This window comes from Aspergillus aculeatinus, assembly GCF_003184765.1.
Source record: "Aspergillus aculeatinus CBS 121060 unplaced genomic scaffold BO66scaffold_9, whole genome shotgun sequence".
Classification (NCBI taxonomy): Eukaryota; Fungi; Ascomycota; class Eurotiomycetes; order Eurotiales; family Aspergillaceae; genus Aspergillus; species Aspergillus aculeatinus.
In genome coordinates, this window is record NW_020291478.1 from 534715 (window position 1) to 547184 (window position 12470).

General features: G+C 50.3%; 2 protein-coding genes across 2 annotated transcripts; one reads left to right on the forward strand and one right to left on the reverse strand.

Moving 5' to 3' along the window:
- Positions 1–815: 815 nt before the first annotated feature.
- Positions 816–1681, forward strand: htz1 (histone H2AZ; the record flags this gene model as incomplete). Its single annotated transcript, XM_025643499.1, has 3 exons — positions 816–914; positions 1276–1345; positions 1434–1681. The coding sequence occupies 3 exons, from the start codon at positions 816–818 to the stop codon at positions 1679–1681; spliced, it is 417 nt and encodes a 138-aa protein (XP_025506846.1).
- Positions 1682–3836: 2155 nt separating this feature from the next.
- BO66DRAFT_252954 (putative R3H domain protein) lies at positions 3837–6444 on the reverse strand. Its single transcript, XM_025642981.1, has 3 exons — positions 5717–6444; positions 5109–5652; positions 3837–5045 (listed from the first exon to the last, which is right to left on the reverse strand). The coding sequence occupies exons 1-3, from the start codon at positions 6059–6061 to the stop codon at positions 4114–4116; spliced, it is 1821 nt and encodes a 606-aa protein (XP_025506847.1). The 5' UTR covers positions 6062–6444; the 3' UTR covers positions 3837–4113.
- Between the last annotated feature and the right edge of the window lie 6026 nt (positions 6445–12470).

Genomic DNA, 12470 nt, shown 5'->3' on the forward strand with positions numbered 1-12470 from the left:
GTCCTGATAGCGTACTGTCACGTGGTCAAGATTTGCCACTATCGGTATAGCGCTATCTATTCCACACGCGACCCAGATAACGTCAGCGATAAGCAGAGCTGTTGGGGCCTTAAGGGCCTTAAGGCACCGAGTTAGCCCATCTGGTTGGCAAGCGCACTTAGAGATCACCTGTTCTGATTATGTAACCAGTCCAGCGACCATCATGCTCTGCACACTCTCCTACCAACCTCAACTGTGTCTCTACATACAGTCAAGAAACCTCCACCCTGCACCATCTGATGCAGCTCGAGACTCTTCGACATGAAGAACAATCTGGAGAGATGCTATCCAGCGCAATGACTTTCTCTGACGAAAGTGGCGCCTTGGACCATCGCTGCATCAAGACTTGAATGACTCGATCCAGCGGTGGTATAGACACTTCAATGACTAACCTCCCCAGACTGTCTGTTTGGTTGCTGATTGCAGAGCGAGCCTTACCTCGTGCTTCTGCAAATACTCTTCAGAATCTATAGCGGCATCCAGAACCATGCTCTTTGGTGAGGCCAGCCGACTGGCATACTCTATGCTGATCGAGACCTCTCCGTGGTAGGCAGCTGAGCAGGTTCCTCAATCGGGACTAGCGTCGCTCCACGTTCGACGCCCGTCTTTAGCGACCAGGATGGCTTTGACATTTCTGACTCCTTCAACCATCAACAACGCGCGTGCTTGAGGTGCATCGGATCGCTACAACATCCACCATCGCACTCCACCCCTTTTAATCCTCGATTGACGCGACATTTTGATCCTTCCGGTCCCACCCCTCGAAACTATTCACGATGCCTGGCGGAAAGGGAAAGTCCATCGGTGGAAAGGGTGGCTCCAAGGACTCTGCGGGGAAGAGCCAGAAGTCTCACAGCGCAAAGGCCGGTCTGCAGGTCCGTAATTTCAGTCTCTTTCTTCCTTCCTCCTGGCAGTGGCGTTGGTCGCGGCGTTAATCGGCAAGTCGCGGGAACGCGTGGTTGTGGCAGCTGTAATGGGAATTTTTTCCCTCTGCCCCTCATGCATGCTGTCTCCTTGACTTCTGTCTATACTTGGTCTGCTCTCTGATTCAGATGGTCGCTTGTATATTCATGGCTCACAAGCGCGCTGGCCGTTTCCGTGCGAAGCCAGAAACCCGATCATCCGCGCCTTGAATCCCCCTCCTACCCCCCTCCCTCGATTCTGACTTTTGGACCCCAACATGCATTTATCTATTGCTCTTGCCTTGAACCCGTAAACTGACATCTAGTTGTTAAGTTCCCTTGTGGACGTGTTAAGCGTTTCTTGAAGAACAACACACAGAACAAGATGCGCGTTGGTGCCAAGGGTATGCCCATCTGTCGCAGAGTGTCCTCTTCACTGCTGCTAAAGACTCCCATCTCCTCCAAAAAGTTGCTGACAAATACCGCCCACAGCTGCTGTCTATGTCACTGCCGTCCTCGAATACTTGACCGCCGAAGTCCTCGAACTTGCCGGAAACGCCGCCAAGGATCTGAAGGTCAAGCGTATCACGCCCCGTCACTTGCAGCTCGCGATCCGTGGAGACGAGGAACTGGATACTCTCATCCGTGCTACGATTGCCTTCGGTGGTGTTCTGCCACGCATCAACCGCGCACTGCTGCTGAAGGTCGAACAGAAGAAGAAAAGCAAGACTGACGCTTGAACCCTTTTAACGGCGGACCGGATACCCGACGAACAAACGGCGTTTCGATAATGATGAATTCAAATCCGGGGGATGAATTAAGCCCGTTCTTCTATGCCTTTGGTCTTCACCTCGCTTTTGGCCCTTGGCCAACATGATCCAAGGATCTTGAGGAGTGGATGAAACGGGCACATTTTCTTAACCTCCCCCGGCAAGCTACCCGTTCGAAATGTTTCTTTAGCTCTGTTTGTCTCTTTCTGCTTTCTTTCATGTGCTTATCCCCCCGACATTTTTTTTCTATCCTTGTCTCCACTTAAACTTCTTGTTTTCATTTCTATCCAGGGCGCTGTAATGGGAAAAAGGGAATATCTCGGCAGTCGGTTTTATTTTATTGACTATTCTTCTCGTGTTACTGCCGTTGACGTGTCTATCTATCTTTCTCCATGTCTCCTTATAATCTACTATGAAATGGTGTTGTTTGTGCTCTGACTGCACTTGACGAGACTGATTCGGATATATCTCCTCTTGTCACATGATAAGACAGTTTGACTTTTGGTTTTGGTTAGAATTGTAGAACAGGCTGACTATTCTTGGAGAGATCGGTGTGTTTGAGAGTAATTGACAGTAGATCAAGACATCCATCAATGCCCAACCCTTTTCAAAGGCCGGGTTTCTCGCAATGAGTAGACCTATACACATTGGAGACGAGTGTCACTGCATCCCAGTCATCTGTATTAAGTAACGGGGACCCAAATAACTGTAGTCTGGAAGGGAAAACGGAACGAACCTTTCACTCAAATGATGGACGACAAAGAAACAAATGCAGATCCGGGAGCATCGAGTCCGGTAGGTCCTGTGCAGGAAATATGTAATCATAAGCTTGAACTTCTCTTTCACTAATCGACCCAACCAAGCACGCAGCACGGGACAGCGCAGAACACCATCATTGCCATTCCTCAACAACTATATCTCCGTCGCCACTGTGATCTAGATAGAGAGGGAGGGAGCCAGGCATTGGTGTACAGATGGTCAATTGAAGTTTGGTTTTGAGTAGTTACAAAGCGTGGAATACGCTGGGACTACAGGCCAAAGATAGTGCAGGCCGTGTTCCACAAGTGCATAACACAAGGCCCTTTCGATACCTCGAATCTTACCTCTTGATGGCTAAAACATTAGAGAAATTGAGTACATCTGGAGGTAAAAGAACGATACAGTGATGAATAACCTTTTCCATGTCAAACAGACAATAGACCCCGAAAATCAAAAGGCAATCAATACATTACACCCCATTACTCGACAGTCTAGTAGTAGCAGAGACGGAGTAAATAAGAGAAAAAGGTCAATAGCTGATACACAGTACACGTACAAAGTTCATGTCGATCATATTTCGAGGGAAAAAAAAAAACAAACCCATCCACACATCGGTTGAGACTGTTGCCCTGGTATCGGAAAAAAAAAGACAACGGCCAAGCAGAACTCTTCAGCAGATAGCAAAGAATGCAAGCACCCGTCACGAACTGTTCTTCTCTCTCACACCGAAGACTGGAAACCATTGCATGCATCGGGATTTAGGCGTTCCGCCTCAACAATGCGCCCTCTGCCCGGAAGATGTCCATGCGATAAGATTCCTCAAACGATGGTGACTGGATTACAAATGCACAAACAAGCCCTCAGATATAAGAGCCCGGTCAAAGGGAACGGTCCAGGCATCAGGCGCAACGCAGATGCAAATGCAGCCTTGTGAGAGAGACCGGCCCAATGAGCATCGGCCACACCACATGCGTGCCTAGACCTGAATAAGAAAGAGTCGAGAACAAGGATTGCCACAAAGAGCGAAAGAAAGGGGAGCAAAGGATAGAAGTGAGAGAAAAAAACATTAATTGATGCAGATCGCCCCATATACAAACAGATAAACAAACAAGAAAAGAAATAGATAGTGAAGATGCAAATGCTGGTAGGTCATCATCTCTCTTGCCAATATAACAGACATCGGAGTTCTTTTTCTTTTCTGTGGTCGTCCTTCGTAGTCTTCTTTCCCTCGAGAATAAAATGAGATTTTATCTTGCTTTCCGCCGACCCAACTTGATCGAGCTTCAGGGGTCATGAGATCTGAATAGATAGTGATGATTCTGCATGCAAGGCGCCCGCGTCTCAAAAGTTCAGAGATTTCTTTTTTCTGATGTGATTTTTTTCCGCGCAGCAAGGAGAAAACATAAAGAGTCCGTTCAAACAGCGTGCCTGCTGGGCTGCCCCAAAAATAACGTCTAAACTTGGCTAGATCAGAGAAATATTCTTTTGTGGTTCTCTCGGTAGAGTGTCATCTCGTCATCCCTCATCGAATCGTAAGCCAATAATCGCAGAACAGGATCAGGCCTCGTGATATAAGAGTCGTATGCATCTTGCGGCAAAGCAATCTAACAAGTTTCGTCGTCTTCGTCTCCCATCAATTGATTTTACTCCACAATAATTTCCACTCCGGAGCTGGTGCGCAACTCATCACTCCCACGCGTTTGGTGTCCGGTCGGGCGTCGAAATCCTGGACCTTTCTCGGGCATCGGGCCTCGCGGCTGTCTAATGGGCATGCGCTCCTGTGACTGTCCGTCAAATCCAACTCCGATGGATCGGTTACTACCAATGGGACCAGCGCTGGAGGGCTGACTTTCCGGCTGCTCCCAAGAAAACATACCCCTCAATCTCCGCGGGCTCGCGTTAGGCCCTCCAATCCCAGTTCCCAAAGAAAGACTGCTCAGGCTGTTCACCAACAGGCTGTCGTCACGCTGCATGCCGAGAGAGGAGCCGGACGGGGCGGACGTCAGGGTAGGGGTGTTGGACGTGCCGCTGGCGGTGCCGTCATAGTGCTGAAGACGTGCGCCGTTGGACTGCAAGGCGGCAGGGAAGCTCGCAGAGGAGGGCACGGGCGAGGGGGTGTAAGAGCGCAAGTCGGCAAACGATTTCGCCGCCCGCAGGTTCTGTGTGTTCCCGAAGTTGCCGGGGGAGTCCAAGACTCCGAGAAAGCCAGATGGCTGTCCGCGCAGGGTGTTGAAAGGGGTGGGTCCGTCGCCCCGAGACTCACTGAAATCAATGGTGGCTGCGCGGTTGAGTCCCCGACGTGCCGTTTCGACCGGCTGGACTGGTGCAGGAATAGACGACATGGGCGGGCTCACATTAGTACCGGGTGCAACCTTGAAGACTTGGACCTGTCGCTGCTCTCCTGACCCACGGGACGCATGCCCAAGTCCCATGTTGTGGGCAAGGGTGTGCACCGTACGGCGCTGGATAGGCGAAAGGTTGGCCGGGAACACCATGGAGTCGCGGGCAGTATCCTCCTTGAAAAGCAGCAGTTGCGAATAATATGACAGTGTTGTGCTGTCATTCAGATCGACGTCTGTGGACAGATGAGAATCGTTAGCGACACGCAAACAGCGCAAAACATGAGGAAGCATCTTACCCAGCTTCTGACCCCGCTGCGACACGGGCGACGGAGAGGTCGCGGGCAGGTGGGAGGTGAGAGAAGACATGGAGCTCTGAGTCTGCAGCTGCGAGGTCGCCATAGGACGGTGCTGCTCTTCCAGCTGGCCACGCCGCTCGCGCTTCTCACGCTCAATCCGCTCGCGCTCCTGCAGAGGGAGCATTTTCTTATATTCAACCCGCAATTTCCGACCCTGCAGCTCGAAATGGTTCAGAACCTCGATGACGGTCGCAGTTTCCTCTGCGGAAGTGAAATTGGCGAAAGCCAGTCCTCGAAAGACACCGTTGTCGAAATGGTAATTGAACGCATAGGGAAGCGGCAGATTAAGCTCAGTCATGAGCTGCACCAATTGCTCCTTCTTAACTGCGAATGGAATGTTCTTGATGACAATGGCCGTCGGGATGAGCTCATCATCTGCCTCCGAAGGGCCCGTCGGTTCCTGGCGCATCGCGTTACCCTGGAGAGGACCGGGGCCAAGGTTGGAAAAGCCACTGGGGATGCCCGGCTGCTGATCGAGCCACGTCTATGAGAAGGAAGTTAGCGGACCCAACATCACGGTAAACCAGCCAGGGGCGAGCGGGACATACAGTTGGCAGACCAGCTCGACCGGTGCGCGAGGTGGTCTTCAAGCTGGCCGATGCGGATCGGATGCCTCCCAGTGCTTGGGCGTTGGCGAAACCATTGGGATTCCACGTCTGAGAGCCCGCCAGGTCGTAAGCGTAGGCGTTGTTGTGCAACGAGGAGTTCAGGCGCTCCAGCCGGCCAGAATCGTAGCGAGCCATTGAGTCCTCATACAGATTCACTGGCATGGGGCCGTACGCGTCGAATTGTCGCGACGGCTGGCGGTGCAGAGGTTGCTGGTGACGCTGGGAACCAGGGGAACGCGCCGAAGTATTGTCATGATACATTTCTTGAGCTTGTTGATAACTCATGGCGACCGAGAGATTGTAAATTCCCAAGAAACGACCAACCCGAGGAATGTGGGCACTGAGATCCACCACACAACGATTCGTTCAATGAGAAGCCGATATTCGGAGGAAACTATTCAAACATAGGAGCGACCGATAAGGCGCTAGGACCAGTAACAGATGGATCCCCAACGACAATAAGTCACGGATGATGATCGAGTCGTGCGGAATTTCAAAAATCGAGAGGGAACGGTCGAAGATAAGATCAACCACCAACGAGAAGCGGATGACCTAAGACGGCGACGGTTGCAAGTGAAAAAAAGAGGGGGGATGCGAAGAAGCGAAGAGGAGGCTAAATCGCAGGCGAACTAATTGTCTCGTGACGAAAGGGTCATCAATGGCCGTATGAATCCTCAGGCGTTAATCGGTTTCAGGAACTTTTTTTCTTCCCACTTCCCTAGGGATATTAGAAACGGGCAAGAAGGGAGAATGGAATGGAGATCAGAGGAAGGGGGCAGGAGGAAAATAGGAAGTGATGTAAGAAGAAGAAGAAGAAGAAAAAAAAAAAAAGAAACAGTGACAATGATGAGGATAATAACAAACAAGTGAATAAAAGAAAGAGGAAGAGAAAAGAGAGGGAAGAGAAATTGCCACTACTTGGGTGAGTGGGGGGGAGGGGTGGAGGAAGTAGTAGTAGGAGAGACACTAGGAATCCGACCTGGTGTGTGCGGAAGGCCGATGTGAAGACGAGGCCCGGAATAGTGGAGAAGGGGGAGAAGGAGGTGGTGGGTTGTGGTGGTGGTGGAGGGGAAGGAGGAGGGAGAATAGGAAAAGAAAAGAGAACGAGCAAGTAGCAGGAGGTGGTCCGGCAGGAGGAGAGAAAAAGGGAAGAAAGGACGGAAGGGGGGGGGGGGGAAGGGAACTCGGGAGAGAGAGAGAGAGAGAGAGAGAGAGGGAAAGCAAAGTGTAATTGAAGCAGCACAGAACAGAGCAAAGAGCAAAGAAAGAGCAATGCAAAACAGAAGCAGAGCAGAGCAGCAAAAGCAAAAGCAAAGCACGCACGCCAAACGGCACGCAGAAAAGCCGGGCGACCGCTTAGTTTTAGCCTTGATCTGTGTCTCTTGTCTCTTCTCTTGTCTCTTTTCTGCTCTTTCTCTCTCTTCTCTGGCCCTTCTTCTGTGAACCAGTTGGTTTTGAAATGTGGGTGGGCTGGTGTATGTAATCACTTTCACAGGCAGATAATGCAATGATATAATCAATTCGAATCAAAACAGACTCGAGCAGATGGAATAGAAAAAAAAGCTTGGGACGAGGAAAGTTTGCTCACAATCAATCAATCAACCACGGAAGAATTCAAGATGTGGTCCGGGAGAAGGTGATCACCCAGGCACAGATGAATGAATAGATAGATGGGCAAGGCAAGGCGCAGGCAGGAGAGAATGGGAAACTTCAAGGGAAGAGAAAGTGAAGAGACACGACGAATGGGACGAAGGGATTCCCGCAGTTGAACTGCCAATGAATGCCAATGAGGGACGGGACGAAGAGACGGGGGAGATCGAGGGTATCCAGTGGATGCAGTGGACAGAAAGCTCGCTAGACTTGTGTGGTCGTGGACTTGCTTTGCCTTTCTCGTTGCACTACTCCAGTCCTAGCAATTGAGATGGGTCTCTTTTTTTTTGCTGTCCCCTCTTCTCTAGCTCTCTGTCCCTTCTGGTGTCTTTCTCGGGTGTTCTGCTTTGAGGATGAAGGTGGAATTTTCAACGAAGCCGAAGGGAGGCTGGATGGAGCGAGATGGAGAACTCTGATATCACCGAATGAGGTCACTCGATACAATCCTCTCTGTCTTGGTGGGGATGTTCGTCGGCCTTTCTCGACTTCGCTTGCCTTCCTCAGTCTCCTTCAGACTTTGAACTGCTTTGCTTGTGCAGACCTCGTTCAAGGTGGCAAAGGCAAGCAGAGAAGCGATTGTTCAGGAAACGTTGGGAAACGGAGGCAGATTATAATGGGAATGGAAATCTGAGGCTTCGCCCAAAGAGACAAGCAACGATGATTGGTGGTTGATCAATGCAGGCGCAAATCCAGAATCGGGGCTGTCTGCAAGATTGATGCTAGACCATGGAGATGGGAAGGCTGGGGCCCGAGAGAAAAAGAAAAGCAAATTATATATATGTGTATAACATATACATATGATCAACGGCAAATCAAAGGAATCACAATCACTTACGGAGGTTGAGGAGAGCTGCAGTTGTGACACTCGAGAGAATCAATCAGTAGAAGAACAATTGGTTGGTTGGATGCGTATACAGAAATAGGCGGACGAGATCTATCGAAACTCTCAGGAACAGACCAAGTACTTAAGTACCTAACATCTCAGGGTGGTCTACTCTTAGGACTGGACTCTTAGGACTCTAAGAATACTAGTTAATGGACTTTTAGGAGAAATAAAATTGGGGAAGTGTACAGAGAGGGTATAGAGGGCTAGTACTCCGTACTCCGTACAGTACCGTCCTTCCGGGACTAGCCTGACTAACTACGGGCTATACCTTTCTAAACTCACTGGGCTAAGTAGGTACTAGGTAGGTTAACTATTGTAAGGTAACTAGGTAGGTATGGCCACCACGGCCACCACCACCACCCCTACTAATTACGGAAGAGCCGTTTCTGTCGGATGAACCTCCTGAAAAGTCTGGAGATTCAGGTGCCAGATACACTCTATCGGAGGTTTGGGATTTACTCGGTTTATTCGGAATTGCTGAATGACTCATGATGGTTGATTCACACATCTATCCTTTCGTTATTGTCCTGCTTTTGAGTATTGTTACCGCTGTAATTGTCAGACTAACTGGCTGCCCCTGAACAACCCCCTATTAACGGTGTTTGAAGGAAAAGACACACACACACACACACACACACACAGAAAGCAAAGAAGGTGAAGAGCAGAGCATGTTAATCACCTAGGGGACGATGACGGGATATGTCCTGCCTGCCTCTTCCAAGATAATGCATACATTTAATCATCGTTCTCGCCACTACCACTGTTTTTGAAACCTTCTCTTTGTTCTCTGAACTTCCCCCCTGAGGAAAGAACTAATGGTTTCCCCATGGCCATGCTTCCCACCGCGTCATCTCCCGATTACCCCTGCTACGTAGTCAAGCGATTGTCGCCATCTGGTCTGTTCTCCTGTCGATGTGTGTTTGTGTGTGTTTCAGCCTGGCATCGTGTCCGGATGTCCCTGATGGACCAGCGTGAGAACACAGCACCCCGCCTCGTACCTCCCCTTCCCCCCCCCCTCGCCCCCTCATCCTTCAACCTTCCACTCTGAGCCACTCTTGGTGCCTTCTTTAGCTTCCTTGGGCATAGGAGATTATTTTCCCATCGAGAGGAGCTGTCAACCTGAACTGTATTCTGTCATCAGACATGACGCATTGAGCCGAAGATCGTTCCCTTCTTTCGCCATCGGAGATTTTTTGTTGAAGGGCAAAGGACGAGAGGGGAAGCATTACCTAGTAGCAATAAATCGCTGCCCATCCTGCTGCCTTAACTCTAACTCTCACAGATAACTTCAATTCTTGAGGCAATTCCCATTGACGGTTCCGAAATTGTTCCTTCTTGGACGGTTTGTACTCGGGGAAACTGTAAGTACAAGCGGTTCGACGCGTCCCTATTGCTCCCTAACGCCGTACTTAGCTAGACTAGGTACGGTGGATTCGGGATCCGCCTTTCGGTGGGTAAACACATGCCCTATAGCTTCAATACTTCTTGGAAAAACAACAATCAAATCCAAAAGTCAAAAAAAAGGGAGGGAATTCTCCACACAAGCTTTGCCAGCTTGGCCCTTCCTTCACCTCCGTTGTCAGTGAGTCTCGTCCTGATGATACTCAACGAAACCCCAACATCATCAGGAAATCTACACGAACGAGAAACATACGGTACTCAAGTAGCTGGCCGGGATCAATTAGCCTCCGGCAATGCACTTGGACGCAGGAGCGACTAGCGAGGAGCGAGTCCCGAAAATCCTACCTGTCAATCGGGATTAAGCCCGGCCCCTGATGAGCGGTACTCCATACGACTCTATTTACCCTGCATCCGTCTAATAGAATTCCGGACAAGACACTATCGCTGTTATTATTATCTTCCGTGCTATTATTATCGCTTTCCACCGCCGAAGCAAATTTTACTGCCTCGTCTACATGACACGCAAGTGTCTACGGGGTTCCGGAGTCCGGAGGAATCTCCCCTAGCATGGAGTGTACTGTACGGAGTGCAGTACTGTGCAAACTGACATGCGCGACGAACCATCTCCGCAAACCCATTGCTCCAGCCTTTACGATGGGAGTGCGACTTGCATATGGACTTCTGGGTATAGCAATCGGGTTTTCGTTCTTCGGTCAGCAGGTTTCAGGACCAAAGAACAAGCGGATCTGGAACGATCCCATCGGCGCCCACACATTGACGGTCCTACGGAAACCTGGCAATAGGATCCGAAAGGGCGAGGCCACAAAAGCACACCCATACAGTGCACACACACACACACACACACGCCATAGGGATCCGCAAGTCCCCGAATTCTGGCTCGCTATGGGGAATGGTCCAATTTTCTGGCGGTTTGGGATTTAACACTCCGAAGCTAGAACCCGCTAGAGTGTCACCAGAACCTGTTAAGCGGAGATGTCAGATTTCCCGCTCGCCTGTTTTCCATTCTCGAAACAGCAATAGCAGCAGCAACAGCAGCGCACGGGATCCTCAACTAACTGTAATCCTCCCCATTGTCATGCAGTGGCCCGCAATCGACTGGGCTGGCATTTGCCCCGATCAAGCTGGAGAGAGAGAACCGGGGGGAAAAGCCCTCGCTAGGCGAGCACTAAAAAGGCAGTCTCCGTCTCTGACTAGTAGAGTTCCATCGGCGAAGCGTTCACTAAATCCACCACCCATCCTGTTTCGGCACTTACCTTGGGGGTCTTCAATCCTCAGGGTAATTTATTCATGAGGACAGGGCCAGCCAGTCCCGTGGCGTAGCTTGCCGGGGAGCTTCTATGGGCGATCCCGACGTGAGCTAAACTCGCAAGCGCTTCCATAGAATATTCTTAGTCTATTCCCAGTCCACCGAGGGCCGGTTTTCCCTACCCAATGGAGGAAATTGGAATGGAGTCTCTCAGACACTATGGTCCTACTAGTGATTTATCGTTATCGCTGATTGGAAGCTGCATCGGATTAATAATTATTACTATGGGACTGACTGCCCTTAGCCTCCGCGGCAGCAGAGATAGGGGGCAAGCCAGTTCCGGCAATCCAATCGCTTTCGTATAGTCGAATGCGAGTTGGCAGTATCAACAAGCGTGCAGAGGAAGTGCAATGCCAGCAGGGCGATGTCCGAATGTGCTCCGTTATGGAGGACCATGCTGTCGTATGCGCGGGGTGCAGAAGGGGATCAAACTGGCTAGGTGAGTTGATCCGAGGATAGTCACATCTACACAGGATACGCCCTCCCCCTACTAACCTGTCGAGTCTCTACTATTGAGAATCTCTTCTTTTCATTACAATAGTGGGTAGCTACGATCAACCGCCTGAATTCCTCTTTTTTAGCTCTTCCAACCCTTTTCTGGCCAAACCCTCGTGGTCACGGGCTTCTCGCACCCACGCAGCACTTGTCACCGCACAGCTCAAGTATCTCGAAACAAGACACCAGGCCTCGTGGCTGTGGAAATAACATGATGCAATCAAGACGGAAAAGCAAGCGCATGGGATTGCGCCTCGTATATCCCGTCAAGGTCAATCTCTGCCATACACACGGTAGTGGGAGGTGAAGATCATCATCTCACAACATCCGTTGACTGGCCGGAAGGACAAGTAGACGGGTTCATTGTATTGACCGTGTCCACTTCTTGCTGTGGCTCGCCGAAGTCATGATTGCGACTTATGTCATTCACCTGAAACAATTCATTTTCTCCCTGGTGTCTTTGTCGAGGAGGGCTCGCATCGCCAGAAAATGTGTGACGAGCTGCAGATTCGGTACCCAACGACGCCAGCAAGAGCTCGATGACCACCCTGTGAGGGAATCGATTTACGATCCTCTCAGATCATTAAAACGATGATGACATCTTTCTTCCACTGCTTTTGTTACTTTTCTTGTTCTGTTCTTAATCGCCATACTCCCATATTTTTGTTTTGGTCTGTGCAAAATGGAGCTAATGCAATGCAGCATGTAAGCCACCTGATCCATCATTTTGACCTCGCGCCAGTCGCCACTTGAGTGAAATATTCCCCCTCCCCTTCCAAGAGGAGACGGACAGAGAGACCCTACCAATATGTTCAGACGTTGCATACACACAGAGAAATCTGCCCAACAACGAACACACCCATACCAGTGACATATAAGTCGCTCCTTTCTCCCCTTTGGCCTTTCCTCTCCCCCCCCCTCTCCTTTCGATTCAA

Bases quoted from the DNA above. Each gene is read 5' to 3' on its own strand.
- BO66DRAFT_252954 (XM_025642981.1), bottom strand. From the start codon at position 6,061: ATGAGTTATCAACAAGCTCAAGAAATGTATCATGACAATACTTCGGCG. The intron at 5,653-5,716 runs GTATGTCCCGCT...TCCTTCTCATAG, and splicing joins GTCGAGCTGGTCTGCCAACT to ACGTGGCTCGATCAGCAGCC. The intron at 5,046-5,108 runs GTAAGATGCTTC...ATCTGTCCACAG, and splicing joins GCAGCGGGGTCAGAAGCTGG to ACGTCGATCTGAATGACAGC.